Source organism: Salvia miltiorrhiza, chromosome 1 (assembly GCF_028751815.1).
Source record: "Salvia miltiorrhiza cultivar Shanhuang (shh) chromosome 1, IMPLAD_Smil_shh, whole genome shotgun sequence".
Taxonomy (NCBI): domain Eukaryota; kingdom Viridiplantae; phylum Streptophyta; class Magnoliopsida; order Lamiales; family Lamiaceae; genus Salvia; species Salvia miltiorrhiza.
In genome coordinates, this window is record NC_080387.1 from 43,685,906 (window position 1) to 43,700,747 (window position 14,842).

Genomic DNA, 14,842 nt, shown 5'->3' on the forward strand with positions numbered 1-14,842 from the left:
GCGAATGCATTAATTTATATAGTAGATGCATTGATTTTAATGGTTCTTATGTTCTCACGATAAGTGTGGTTCTCACTATAACCGCACCCTATAAATTATAATGATTTTAATGGTTCTCACTATATATATATAAAGGATTGAGCAAGAATAAAAACACATTTTTTGTATAAATTATAAACGAATTAAAATGTATGAATTCTATGTAGAATACATATGAATTGGCTATATAACTGTATGAATTGCGAAAAATAAATTTTTCGCTACCTTGGTGATGAATCAATCGTAAATCTTGATGATCTAAAGGCTGAAAATTGTTCCTATTTTATACAAAAAAAAAGTGTTTTCATTCAAAAAAATGATATCTCAACTTAAAGACGCTCTCGATGACAGACAACTCAGTAGCAGTCGTGTCTGACCCACAGAAAGCAATCCAATCATTGACTATGACGCCAGCACCTATCACATCGCTACCACAATTGACAGTCCCAGCTACCAAAGGAACTTGGAGGAGTGTCGAGAGTTCGTCCAAATCTTCTATGGATGTATGAGGATGAACCTGTTGCAACAAATACAAAAAAATTAGTACTCCCTCCGTCCCTGAAATGGTTTCCTCTTTTGGGACGGCACGAGTTTTAATAAAAAGTTGTAAAGTGTATTGATAGTGGAGAAAAAGTGATATAATTATTATTGGAAGTTGTGAAAAGTGCTATAATTAGTATTGGAATGGTGAAAAGTGACAAGTAAGAATAAATAAAGTATTATTAGTGGTGAGGTAGGTGTCCAAAAATGGAAAGAACGAAAGAGGAAGTTATTTGGGGATGTCCCAAAATAGAAAAAGAGGAAGTTATTTTAGAGACGGAGGAAGTATTAAATTATGAAGATCCTTCACTTAAGCAGTAATCCTTACTTCAACAAAGAATTGAACTCTTACCAAGCCACCTCTGTTGGAAAAGGCACAATAACTGCCGACAAGAACATCGCCTGCTACAGTCTGACGAAAAACTTCCACACCAAGCACATCTGCAATCAATTCCTCGGTTTCCTAACAGATTATACTGAACATCAATAACTTACACTCTAGGTGCATTTGAGACTAAAGAGTGGCATCATATCCAACACTAAGCAAGACTAAAAACTCTAAACCTCCCATTAGAAAGCACATAAATAGTTTAACCAGAAATTCACAACTTTTATTTCCAAAATCTGACAATCTAAAAGCCCCAAACAACAAATGAAGAAACAAGAAATCAAAATATTTTAGCGCAATATACGTAGTCAAAAGACCTTAGAAAATAAATTGTTGCAAAAAATCGTTTATCATGAACACAGTTTTCAAGATTGAAATGTGAACAGGAAACCACATTAAATAAATAACTCAATCGAAATTAAAACGGACCTGAGTAGTAACTGCACATTTGGAATGAAGAGATGGTAAAGACAACAAGTTCATTGAGAGAGGAGATGAGGATAGCAAAATACAAAAGTACTGGCGAATTCAATTCAAGCCTACCAGGGTAAGTACCAAACGGACGCAATGCCGCAATCCATGACTTATAATCAACTCAAGCTTATAAGTGAAATACTAAACTTCAAAAGAAAAATCATAAAGAGCATGCTTCTCTTATTGACAAAAGTGGAAGAGCTTAGAGTGTTTTGGCTCATCTTGAGTTGATGATCTGTAGAAGCTTTGCAAATGTTCTGATTTGGCTTCAGAATAACTGATTGAACCACCTTAAAAACTGAAGTATCTATCTCTGGAACACCATTCTATAGCCCATCTTGATAAGGAAATGACTTGTAGGAAACCTTATGAAAATCAGAAAAGTTTGGGGTTGATCTCAGTGCATCAACTTATTAAAGAACCCCGGAAAAAACCTAGTGAATCTTAATGTGACTAGCAGGCTTCTTTATGAAAGTTGTTCACTGCCGGGAGAATTGAATTACCACCTGACTTTTAGTACTTTCTCTATTCAAAGAACTAGGTAACTCCTTTACTTTTACTGTTTTATATAGGGTAATAGAAAAAGAAACCCAAAATAAGCAGGAACTGCATTACAATCATCCAAAAAACAATACCCATAAAGGCAAAGCACATCCACCAAAGCGTAAACACAGACTTCAGGACATAGTAGGTAACTGAATGCAAGCAATGTTTACCTTGGCAAGGTAAGGATGTGAAAGAGCAACATGATCATTGCAAGAAATGCAGTTCCCTAGAGAGTTTAATCTCTCCTCAATTCGCTGAACAGCAACTGAATCTGGGAGACTGTTCCTTAAGTGTTGAAGCTCTATCATAAGAACAATATAGATGCAACATCAGGTCTAGAAAATCAGAACATCCTGCAGTATTCTTATTCCTAAAAGAGGACCATATTGTACAGAAATAATCAGCATTTAGCAGCATAATGAGACTGCAATCCTATTACTTAAATAATTAAAGCAAGATGCAGAACTAGAACTTCCAGAACAACATCCCGAACCATCCCTTTACAATCCTACTACAGCTATAACCCTAAATATTAATGATAAGACATTGAGATCCTGCTATCATCTTTATCAGAATATAAAGCTCTTAAATTTATATGCAAATGGGCGGTGGGTTGGTTGGATTGGCAGATCACTCACAAACATACAATAACTTGAAAAAATCTATGTTTTGGTTTCATTGTTTCCAACATGTTTTCTCTTAGTAACTTAGTCAGTTAATCTCCTCTGTTCAAGAAATAATCAAAATGAAAGCATGTAATCTCCATGGGAAAGGAAAATCTTATTAAAGCAACAGATTAGACATCCATCTACAGGTTATAAGAATACTATGACCTAACTACATAAGCATGAAGTTGAGATATATACAGAATACAAGTATAATATGGCACATTAAATAAGTTGTGGGAAACACCTTGATCCGTAGTATTGTGAGGCAAAAGCAAACCATTCTTATTTCCTGCCAACATAGTTAATTTGTGGTGTGAGTCAATATGTAGAGTGATTAATTCAAGGGCAATAAAGAAAATACAACTAAACTCTGACCAGCACATAGGCGTCCGACGATTCTAGTACCAGCAATGGAGGCTTTGACCACAGGAATTACACCAGCCAACTCAGCCTCAAATGTGCTGCCACCAAACATCAAGTGTTAGAGAATGAAGTAAGAATACCACTATAAAAAGCCATTACAAGTATGATACCTGTAGAAGTTCTCCGAACCCCCAATCGCAACCAGACAATATGCATTGGTAAGCTTGGAGAAAACCCCAATATCACAATTATTCTCATACTGCAATCCTGTGAACCCAAAAAAAAATCGCAATGACTCTTTGCTCCAATCATTTTTTAAGGAACCACAGGCACAGGTACTTACTTGTTGCCATAGCAAAGGATAAGGTACAGGACGAGGAACAACAAACGATCAAATCTGTACATTAAATAATAGATAAAACCGAATTAAAATCTCCACAACAAAATAAAAAGCAACTGGAAGCTGAATACAAAACTGCAGGGCTTCGGCCACTCAACCCTAAATTCCAGCGGAACAAGGTCGCGCAATCGGCTGATGAACGAGAGAAGCCTAGAGAGAGATGCAGGCGAGGCGGCGGCAAGGAGACGAGAGACAGCGCTAGCTGGGAACGAAGTGCAATCGGTTGCACAATATAAGGGATGGGAGTTGATATGTTAGGGTTAGTTTAGAACTATACTTGTATCGGCCCATGCCATGCACGGGTCAAGACTATTTTATAATTAAAAATAGGGCTGATAATTGGTTCGGTTCGGGTTTACCGGTTAACCGGAATCGAATAAGGAGAAGTTTGCTAACCGGTAACCGAACCGGTTATGAAATTAAAAAAAGTCGAAATTTCCGAACCGGTTATGAAATTAAAAAAAGTCGAAATTTTAGAATGTTGGCAAGAGGATTTGAACCCTTGCCCTTTGAAAGAAAGGGTAAGATCTTATCTATTGCACCAACTAATAACTTAATAATTATTTAGAACAAAACATACTTTTATAGAGACTTGTATTTTTATATTAAAAAAAAAAAAAAAGAACACCTCTAATAAATGAATTCCATATATTTCTCCATATACATTGCACATCACAAACACAAATATTTGCAGAATTACAAAAAACACAACAAATGAAGAGCATCAATCCACAAACTTATAGTAGAATGATATATAACAAATTACCTCCACACACACACACACACAAAGCAAGCAATCTAACCACAAAAGCCTGTAACTTGATTTATCCGATTATTAATCAAATAAAAGAAACCAAGGTCCAAAACTGTATTCATTCAAAGTCTAATTTGCTGGAATAAAAAGGGATAAAACTAATTTGCTGTACAATCCAAACAAGAAAGAGGTGAGGGTAACAAATAACGATTAGGTGCCATTCCAAGTAGCAAAATTTGTGGATTGCAGTTGCCAAAAAACACTTGATATCTTCACTCTTTATTTGCAATTATTTCTCCCCAAAAAAAAAAAAAAATTGATGTATATACATATATATCTTCGCTCTTCACGTATGTATTGCAGTTGCCAACAATGATTGATTAAGACTAAATAAATTATATAATTGCCCAACACCAAAACCTGTCAAATTTTGGAAAGCAAAGAAGAGCAAAGCTATGAAATGAAACTGATGAATTCTGGAATTGGGAAAAAGATAAATTCTGGAATTGGGAAAAAGATAAACAACAAAAAAACAAAAAAACCTTACCTTCAGGCCGCCGGAGACACGCCGTCGCCGTGCTGGTGTGGCCGGCGTGCGGGAGGTGCTGGTGTGGCCGGCGGCTGGGACTGGGAGGCAGCTGCCGGGCTGAACGCAGAAGCAGAAGCCACAGAAGAAGGCTGAGCACAGGAGCGCCGGTGGCCGGTGGGATGTCGGCTAAACGTAGAAGCCGCAGAAGAAGGCAGAAGAAGGCCTGAACGCGGCCTTTGTCTCCAGACGGCAGTTTGAAACTTGAGAAAAGCCCTAGTCTAATTTTAACTTTTAAGTATTAATGTATTATTTAAATTAAAATATTAATATATAAATTAATTAATTAATTAAATATAAAATAAACTGGTTAATCGGTTTAACCGGTTAACCAACCGGTTAAACCGATTAAACGGTTAGTGATGAAAATACTAACCGATAACCGAACCGAACCGGTAAAAACCGATTTTCGGTTAACCGATAATCGGTTTTTCCGGTTCGGTTACGGTTAAAATCGGATAACCGAAACCGGTTTATCAGCCCTAATTAAAAACATTGCATGGGTCAAGACTATTTATAGTTAAAAAAAAAATTACTCCCTCCGTCCCACTCCAATAGGCTCGCTTTCCTTTTTGGGACGTCTCACTCCAATAGGCCCAGTCTAAAATTGAAAATAATTAGGGCTTTAATAAAAATCAATAGTTACTTAATTAAATGAGATATACCCCCTTAATCAACCCTAATCTACTCATTGAAAAAAATTTCATCCCAGATTTTTCTTCTCTCTCTCTCCGGGAAGCCTTCCCCTTCCCCTTCCCTTTCGCCATTTTCGTCACCTCCGCCCCCTCCCCCCCTTCTCTCTCTCTCAACGACGAGCGGCGCCGCTGACTCTCCAGAGCTCCGGCCACACAGATCCGCCGCCGCCTCAAGACTACAGCTCCTGCTGTGCCGCCGCCGCCTCTCCTTCGTCGGTGGACGGTTCGGAGGCCCTCTCTATCTCGACGGAAAACCTTCCCTTCCCCTTCCCCTTCGCCATTTCCGTCACCGCTGCCCCCTTCCCCTTCTCTCTCTCTCAACGACGAGCGGCGCCACTGACTCTCCAAAGCTCCGGCCACACAGATCCGCCGCCGCCTCAAGACTACAGCCCCTGTTGTGCCGCCGCCGCCTCTTCTTTGTCGGTGGACGGTTCGGAGCCCCCACCGCCGCCGTTCTCCGTCTCCGCCACCACCTCTAAGCTCTTGATTTAGGGTTCTTGATTTGGTAGAAAGTTTCTGAAAGTTTGATTTCTCAATTCTTGATTTAGGGTTCTTCATTTGCAGATCTTGATTTAGGGTTCTTCATTCTCAGTTTTGAAAGTTGAAGAAGAACGAAATAAGGGAATTTTTGTTCTTGATTTTTGGAATTTGTGTGAATCATACGCAGTGGCTTATCAATTTGTGTGAATCATACGCAATGGTTGTTCAATTTCTGTGAAGCATTTGATTGTTGCTGAATTCGTTTAAGTGAACAGATGTGATTAAGGAAAATAAGAGAACACTTAAAACATTAATTGTTGGTGGACCACACCATTTACCTACCAAAAAGTGACTTTCTTAATCTCCGTGCCGAAAGCAACTGGGCCTATTGGCCTGGGACGGAGGGAGTACGTTATAGCAAACAGGTGATCTTGGGTAGAACTAAGTGTACCGTACAATCGGTTACACATTCACTTAGACTCTGATCCACACTCTGATCCGAACTCGTATACTGACTCGAACCTTATAAATAATACTATTTTGGGTATGGGTCAACCCAATTATACGGTAAACACGATTGTACCCAAATTTTTGTGAATAGCAAAATGTCATCATTTATGAGTTAAAAAGGTTGATAATAAAAAATTGTACTAATTTAAACATTTTTTTTCTTGAAGTAGTGACAATATTATCAACTCAATGTGTATAATATTAAATTTACTGAGTGTTACATAGTAATAATTAAATTATAAAATTAGAATACGATGACAATATCACGAGTTTAGATTATTTTATATATTTAAATCAATTATTATATATACATATTATAATAGTCATCTATTTTATTTGTAACTAACAATAAAATTAGTTACTATATCATTTAATCACTCCAACTCAATATCAAAATTTAGTGTGTCGATTACAATGTTGAATAAAACTAAATCAATGTGAAGTCTATTTAAAGTTTCATTTTAATCTATATAATATATAAAAGAGGACTTTTTTTTTTCCTCCATTTATTCTCTCTTTCTCTTTCTCTGTCTTTTTTTTAATCTCATCTCCCACTAATTTTTCTATTATTTTTTTCTTTTACTTTTTTTTTCTATTTTAATTCCTTTCTAAATATTGTCAATTTTGATTAATGAAAAAAAATATTCAATATGCATCTTAAATTTAATATAGTATAAAAAACATCAGAAATGAATTTAAAACGAATAAGTTATGAAAAAAAAAATTAAAATTTCAAATATTTTATTTTTTATTTATCATTAAAAATTTACAATTTTTTATTCATGTTCGTGTATAAAATATTTATATATTTATTATGACACATAATTCTCTATAATAATAATATGTCCTTTAATTTTGATGTTCGTGCATCGCACGAGTGGAAGTGCTAGTTATATATAAATGTCAATCTAATATTAAGTTTAATTGAGAAAATATAATAGTAAATATGTTTATATAAATAAATAAATCATACACAAACATAATTACAAATCAAATGAATTTAAACTATTTAAAAAATTATGTTATATATATATATATATATATATATATAACTAATTATCCATCCACAAATTTATATTAAAACTAAAACAAATTCAAGTTTTAAAAAATTATTATCAAAATTAAATATTTCTAAAATGAATGTATAAATCTCATTCTTCTTAACTGCATTAAAAAAATATTATAACTGTAAACTTTGTAAATAAAAGTATAAAAATTGATATATAACATAAATATAGAAAAATAAGTAAAATTAATGTAAAAAGGTAAATAAAATAGAAAAAAAATCTTATATTCCACGAAGAATGGGTGACAGAATTTTGTTTTACTTTGATCATCACAATATTATGGTTGTAAATCCAATTCAAACAAATATTAAAGTATAATGTTTAATTTGATATTCAATTAAATAGTTATGTGTGTGTATATATATATATATATTCTATATTCATAATTATAAAAATATTAAATTTTATATTTAAATAAAGGCCCAACATAATTGTTGTTTGAAAGCCCAACTCCTTCATTACAATTCCATGACCAAAACGTAATGGTCATTTTATTAGTGGTAGATGACAAATACACAGCCTCTCTCGTCTTCTCCAAATCACGCCAGATCTCCTTCAAGTCCGGCGACCACTTGTCATCGCGACTCAAATACTTGCCTCCATCTTATCTCTCAAAATCCCTCTGCCCCAACGTACGATTGGTCAAATAACAACAACCAAGTGGACCACGGCCTTGCCCGTCCTTCCATTTCTTAGTTGAGCAACAAATTCGTCCACTCACCACCTCCTTCTTTATCTCTCTTTCTAATTCTTGTTCTCTCTCTACCTCATTCACCCAGAAAATTGAATCAAAAATTCAAATAATTTCCAACGATTTGTATACCATTTCGAATAATAATTCGATATCAATTCAAATAGTATTTTCTCACGCCTCTATTCGGGTACAAATGTACAATACTACCCCACATGTGTCGCTCCCAAATTTGGCGTCGTGCTTTTCATTCCTGATCCATCCCTTCTTAATTTGTCTGATTTTTTATTTTTGTGTGTATTTTTTGTGCTCGTCTCGTACGCAGATATATAAATTAGAGGATGTTGTTTCAACTGTATTCACATTTTTCTTTTCCAGGATGGGATAAATTAGATTTGGAGGAGACAAAAGAAAATCGCAGATCCTGGTGACATAAAGATCATTGTGCCAAAGGTGTATATGTGGTCTTTATTTTATTATTCGGGTCTGGGCCAACTTTAGGGCCTAGACCGCCCCTGACCCAATCCCTAACCCTAAGCCCACTACCCTCTAATATATCCCCCCTCTTCACTCGGCCTCTCCCTCATTCTCCCTCCCGCGCCATTCTCTCAAACCTTAAATGTCTCTCTTTACCTCCGCCTCATCCTCCTCTTCCATCTCCACCGCCCATCCACCGCCCTCTGGTCTTACCCTCGAAGCTCTCCACCATTAATGTCCTCTCTCCACCTTCCCGATGATATTATCCTCCCTTCACCCCCCCTATTTAATTCGGCCCCTAAAGCTTATCTACTGGGGGAAAGTTCTGTCAGTCAAATACTTGAGAAGGCTCTGCTATTCATTCTGATTTTCTCCTTGTGTGTTTGCGAGTAAGAGCTTCCTCCTGTTGATAGCATTATCACTGGATTCATGATCATCGGACTCTTGTTTTTAGTGATAAGTTCTTTGAGTGCAAGCCGTCGGAATCCTGACCACCGGATTCCTGACTTTGGTGGCTGTGCATGAGAGATCTGAGTGTCAATCCACCCCTCTTGTACCTTGATCTTTGAGCTGTCGGAAGTGCCGCGCCACCGTGGGAAAATCTGAGCCAACCGTGTCCCGAGAACACCTTTTCCCACCTTTTCTTTTCTGATTCTTTCTCTCTTTCAGTTTATAGCTCCTATTTTTCTTTTTACTTATGCTTCTTTTGTGTTTGTGCAGGTTTTAAGAGGATAAGAAGAAGATAAAAGCAGGTGAAGAAGGAGTGTAGCCAATCTGGGAGATCCTGAGTTGCCTGAGCAACTGTGGAGGCGGCAGGACGGTCGGGAAACAAGTGGTGAACCTCCGGCTAGGCGAAGATACCCAACAGTGGTATCAGAGCCACGGGGACCTAGCCGGGGCACCCTCCGACCGCACCTCCTTCACCCCGCCGCCCTCTGGGCCGCGCCGAGTCGCTCCCGACGAGCAAGGATTTGGTAAGTCCGATTTCTCCCCTACCTGGGAGAATCGGCTCTGGTAAATTGGCTGAAATCCTGAACTCCTAGTTTTAGGATTGGTTCTCTGTGCTGCTTTTCGGTTTTTTGTTGTTTTTTGGTATCTTGCGATCCTGTTGTTTATGTGCTTCCGCTTTGTTGTTTGTCTTCTCTCAATAAACCCTTGGCATTCAAGGCCTATGATAGGTATCTCTTGTTGTGGTCCAGTTCGCCCGGTATCTCCTTTTAAAAGGAGAATCTCCACTTGCGAGTATTCTGGAAAACAAGAGAGAAAATGGGTTATTTAGAGTGGCTGTGTGGTTTCTTGTGTATTTGAGTTATTGTTGTGATATATTCTGTATCTCTGAAAATTTGGTGGTACTGTTAAACTCTCTTGGATTGAGAGTTTTTTCTGTGTTTTTTGACAGGGTCAGTTATTTGGAACATTTAGGGTGACCTGTGTGAATCCTTGCTCCACAGATAAATCTGTGCTGAGAACTGGGTAATCCACAGCTCTATAACTCTAGTTGGTTATGCCTTGTGGTCTTATTGACCATTTCTTGAGTTTGGTGTGCTTGCTGTCCCTATTTGTGATTATTTGGTGTTTGGCTAAGTGTTGCATCTGCATTAATCATGAATAATGTGCATATGGTTTCTTTTAATGGAAGGGATGATTTACAGGATTGGAAAACTAAAATTGAATGCATCTTGGTGAAAGAAAAGGTTAATGAAGCTATTATGAATAGATATGATGAAACCACCACAGATGAGAAATTACTTGATTTAAATGATAATGCAAGAGCTACTATTTTGTTAAATTTGAGCAGTTCAGTGGTTAGAAAAGTGTCTCATCACAAGTGTGCAAAAGATTTATCACTTGTGATGAGACACTTTTCTAACCACTTTTCTAACCACACAACTGCTCAAATTTAACAAAATAGTAGCTCTTGCATTATCATTTAAATCAAGTAATTTCTCATCTGTGGTGGTTTCATCATATCTATTCACAATAGCTTTATTAACTTTTTCTTTCACCAAGATGCATTCAATTTTAGTTTTCCAGTCCTGGAAATCATCCATTTCATTAAAAGGAACCATATGCACATTATTCATGATTAATGCAGATACGACACTTAGCCAAACACCAAAGATCACAAATAAGGACAGCAAGCACACCAAACTCAGGAAATGGTCAATAAGACCACAAGGCAAAACCAACTAGAGTTATAGAGTTGTGGATTGCCCAGTTCTCAACACAGATTTATCTGTGGAGCAAGGATTCACACAAGTCACCCTAGATGTTCCAAATGACTGACCCAGTCAAAAAACACAGAAAAAACTCTCGATCCAAGAGAGTTTAACAGTACCACCAAATTTTCAAAGATACAGAATATATCACAGCAATAACTCAAATACACAAGAAACCACACAGCCACTCTAAATAACCCATTTTCTCTCTTGTTTTCCAGAATACTCGCAAGTGGAGATTCTCCTTTTAAAAGGAGATACCAGGCGAACTGGACCACAACAAGAGAGACCTATCACAGACCTTGAATGCCAAGGGTTTATTGAGAGAAGACAAACAACAACGCGGAAGCACAGAAACAACAGGATCGCAAGATACCAAAAAATAACCAAAAACCGAAAAGCAGCACAGAGAACCAATCCTAAAACTAGGAATTCAAGATTTCAACCAATTTACCAGAGCCGATTCTCCTAGGTAGGGGAGAAATCGAACTTACCAAATCCTTGCTCGTCGGGAGCGACTCGGCGAGGCCCAGAGGGCGGCGGGGTGACGGAGGTGCGGTCGGAGGGTGCCAGGTCCCCGTGGCTCTGATACTATTGTTGGGTATCTTCGCCTAGCCGGAGGTTCACCACTTATTTCCCGACCGTCCTGCCGCTTCAACAGTTGCTTAGGCAACTCAGGATCTCCCAGATTGGCTACACTCCTCCTTGATCTGCTTCTTCTCCTCTTAGAACTTGCACAAACACAGAAGAAGCACAAGTAAAAAGAAAAATAGGAGATATAAACTGAAAGTGAGAAAGAATCAGAAAAGAAAATGTGTCCCCAGGACACGGTTAGCTCAGAATTTCCCACGGTGGCGCGGCACTTCCGGCAGCTCAAAGATCAAGGCATAGGGAGGGGTGGATTGGCACTCAGATCTCTCATGCACAGCCACCAAAGTCAGAAATCCGGTGGTCAGGATTTCGATGGTCAGTAATCCGGTGATATTGCTATCAACAGAAGGAAGCTCTCACTCTCAAACACACAAGGAGAAAATCAGAAGGAATAGCAGAGTCTTCTCAAGTATTTGACTACTTCCCCCCAGTAGATAAGCTTTTGGTGCCGGATTAAATAGGGGGGTGAAGAGAGGATAATATCATCGGGAAGGTGGAGAGAGGACATTAATGGTGGAGAGCTTCGAGGGTAAGACCAGAGGGCGGTGGAGATGGAATAGGCTGAGGTAGAGAGAGAGATTTAGGGTTTGAGAGAGCGGCGCAGGAGGGAGAATGGGAGAGAGACCAAGTGAAGAGGGGGGGTATATTAGTGGGTAGTGGGCTTAGGGTTAGGGATTGGGTTAGGGGCGGTCTGGGCCCTAAAGTTGGCCCAGACCCGAATAATAAAATAAAGATATTGGGCCAACATACCACAATTGATAAAAAAGTGTGTTTTTTTCGGTCACGGCGAAATTTGATTTTGAAGAGAGAGAAAACTATCTATTGATAAAAGAAACACACATTTATTTAAACACGCTGAAAAATTCTAGAGGAAGAAAACTGAAAAAGTTTTTGCCGAGAATTTATTACCGTTATACTGCTCTTTTATATAATATATAGATTAGATATTTTGGATAATAGAATTGAAGAGACGATGAAGAGACAAGAAAGAAAATTTTATTATTATGATTAATTGTGAAAGAAGCTACAAACAGATATTTAAGCTCACGTTGAGCACGCAGCATACACACACGCACGCGTATTCTAACTAACTCCAGCTAAGAACAAAAGGGAAATATTATGTGTGCATGGGTGCATGCACACCACACACTTATTATGCCTGTATCTAATACCCCCCCTCAAGATGGAGCGTAGATAGTATCGAAGCTCATCTTGCTAAGGATATTGCGTAAGGCGGGAGCTAGCAATGCCTTAGTGAAAATGTCAGCAAGTTGCAAGTGATTCCTCACATGAATCGGATTGACAACTCCTTGTTGAAACTTCTCACGAACCATGTGGCAGTCAATCTCGATGTGTTTGGTGCGTTCATGCAAATCCAGGTGACTTCACAACTCACTTGAGCCATAGCTCGATATTTAGCTTCGACAGATGAACGAGATATAGTGTTTTGCTTCTTCGAGCGCCAAGAGATCAGAGAAGATCCAAGAAACACGTCAAAGCCAGCAACTGACTTCCGGGTATCAGGGCAAGCAGCCCAATCGGCATCACAAAATGCAGACAAGGAAAAAGTAGAAGTCTTGGAAAAGAAAAGGCCATGGCCTATGGTGCCCTTAAGATATTTGAGCACACGTTCAGCAGCAAGAAGATGTCCGTTACATGGTTTAGAAACGAATTGACTCAAGTTGTTTACAACAAAAGTAATGTCTGGACGAGTGAGAGTCAAGTATAGCAGTCGACCAATAAGTCTTCGATAGGTTGTAGAATCAGAGATGAGAACCTTCGTCAGAGGATAGATGTTTCCCAGACTCCATGGGAGTAGAACATGGCCTGCAGTGAGGCCTGCATCCTTAAGAAGATCAATAACATATTTGCGCGGACATAAGTAGATACCTTGTGAATTACGGGCAACCGCTAATCCAAGGAAATAAGTAGGCTTGCCCAAGTCTTTTTACTTGAAAGACTTGCTCAAAAACTCTTTGAATGCAGCAACAGAAGCATCATCATTGCTGGTGAGCAAAATATCATCAACATAAACCACCAAACCTAAGAACTTGCTTGCCCTCCCTTTTGTAGAAGAAAGAATGATCACAAGCGGATTGAACAAAACCAAAAGCACTGAGCACCTCAGAAAACTTCAGATACCATTATCTGGAAGCCTGCTTGAGCCCATACAAAGATTTCTTGAGTTTACACACAGAACCTGGGGGATAAGGGCGCCCCTCTGGATCAAGAAGGCCAGGAGGTAATTCCATATAGATGTCCTCAGATAAATCACCATATAAGAAAGTATTGTTAATATCAAGGTGAGTAAGAGACCAGTTACATGCAGCTACTAAGGAGAGCATAACTTTGACAGTAACAAGCTTAGCTACTGGAGAGAAAGTGTCCAGAAAATCAATGATAGCCTGTTGAGTATAGCTCTTGGTAACAAACCTGGCTTTGTATCTATCCAAAGTCCCATCAGCAAAAAACTTGGTCCTAAACACCTATTTACAGCCTATAGCTATTTTATCAGGTGGCAAGAGAGTGACAAATCAAGTGTCAGTCTTAATAAGAGCTTCAAGCTCAGCTTGCATTGCCTTTCTCCATTCAGCATATAGAGAAGCTTGATGATATGAGGAAGGTTCAGGTATGGAAGAGAGATAACAAATCAATCAAAAATAAGCAGAGGATAGTCTAAAGTAAGAAATATACTGATGAAGGGGATATGGTGAACGGATGACAGAATTACAAACATAATCTGATAAGTAAGCATGAGGTTTGCTAACTCTACCACATTTAGTTGTAGGAAGAATAGGTGGATGTGAAGAGGTAGGCTCAGTAGGAGTAGATGCAGCAGGTATACATGCAATAAACATACTCCATCCGTCCCACAAATCTTGAATCATTTCCTTATATGTCAAATAAATTTTTCTTTATTCACCTTTTTATTTTTTCACCTACCACACTAAATACTATATTCTTAATTTTCGTGCCGAAAAGAATTGACTCAAGATTCGCGGGATGACGGAGGGAGTATTTTTTTTTATTAATTATATACACATAATCAATGAATATTCATATCTTTTAAAAATTCTTTCACAATTATTGTGCATTCATTTATAAATATGTACGGGTCTTTAAAATTTTGGAATGACTAAAATAATGATAGTATTACCACAAATGTTATTCTCCCTCCGTTATATCATTTCCACATCTGCCATTTCGGTCCATACGCGATATCGTTTTCACTTTCATTTATAAAAGTAGGGTCTACAAACTTCTACTCACAATAATAGTGAGACCCAAATTCCA

The 14,842-nt window shown here is 38.0% G+C and overlaps 2 protein-coding genes across 3 annotated transcripts; both read right to left on the bottom strand.

Annotated features, from left to right (window-relative positions):
• Positions 1-144: 144 nt before the first annotated feature.
• LOC131026499 (eukaryotic translation initiation factor 6-2-like) lies at positions 145-4,973 on the bottom strand. 2 transcript variants are annotated; one of them, XM_057956382.1, is made up of 8 exons: positions 4,720-4,973; positions 3,362-3,415; positions 3,189-3,285; positions 3,031-3,116; positions 2,900-2,944; positions 2,158-2,288; positions 932-1,042; positions 145-556 (listed from the first exon to the last, which is right to left on the bottom strand). In XM_057956382.1, the coding sequence occupies exons 2-8, from the start codon at positions 3,369-3,371 to the stop codon at positions 344-346; spliced, it is 693 nt and encodes a 230-aa protein (XP_057812365.1). In that variant the 5' UTR covers positions 3,372-3,415; positions 4,720-4,973; the 3' UTR covers positions 145-343. The 2 variants fall into 2 exon arrangements, with proteins under 2 accessions (XP_057812365.1, XP_057812359.1); XM_057956376.1 differs by lacking the exon at positions 4,720-4,973 and adding an exon at positions 3,495-3,963.
• Positions 4,974-12,833: 7,860 nt separating this feature from the next.
• Positions 12,834-14,009, bottom strand: LOC131008477 (uncharacterized mitochondrial protein AtMg00810-like). The gene is made up of 4 exons (XM_057935353.1): positions 13,982-14,009; positions 13,749-13,919; positions 13,514-13,663; positions 12,834-13,387 (listed from the first exon to the last, which is right to left on the bottom strand). Exons 1-4 carry the CDS (start codon positions 14,007-14,009, stop codon positions 12,834-12,836), a joined length of 903 nt encoding a protein of 300 aa, XP_057791336.1.
• Positions 14,010-14,842: the final 833 nt, after the last annotated feature.

Excerpts from the sequence above, each read along its gene's own strand:
- LOC131026499 (XM_057956382.1), bottom strand. Across the intron at positions 3,117-3,188 it reads GGTTCGGAGAACTTCTACAG|CACATTTGAGGCTGAGTTGG; the intron begins GTATCATACTTG and ends GTTTGGTGGCAG. Across the intron at positions 557-931 it reads TTTCCAACAGAGGTGGCTTG|GTTCATCCTCATACATCCAT; the intron begins GTAAGAGTTCAA and ends TTGTTGCAACAG.
- LOC131008477 (XM_057935353.1), bottom strand. The coding sequence starts at position 14,009 with ATGGGACTTTGGATAGATACAAAGCCAG. Across the intron at positions 13,920-13,981 it reads TTGGATAGATACAAAGCCAG|TAGCTAAGCTTGTTACTGTC; the intron begins GTTTGTTACCAA and ends CTTTCTCTCCAG. Across the intron at positions 13,664-13,748 it reads GGGGCGCCCTTATCCCCCAG|TGCTTTTGGTTTTGTTCAAT; the intron begins GTTCTGTGTGTA and ends TGAGGTGCTCAG.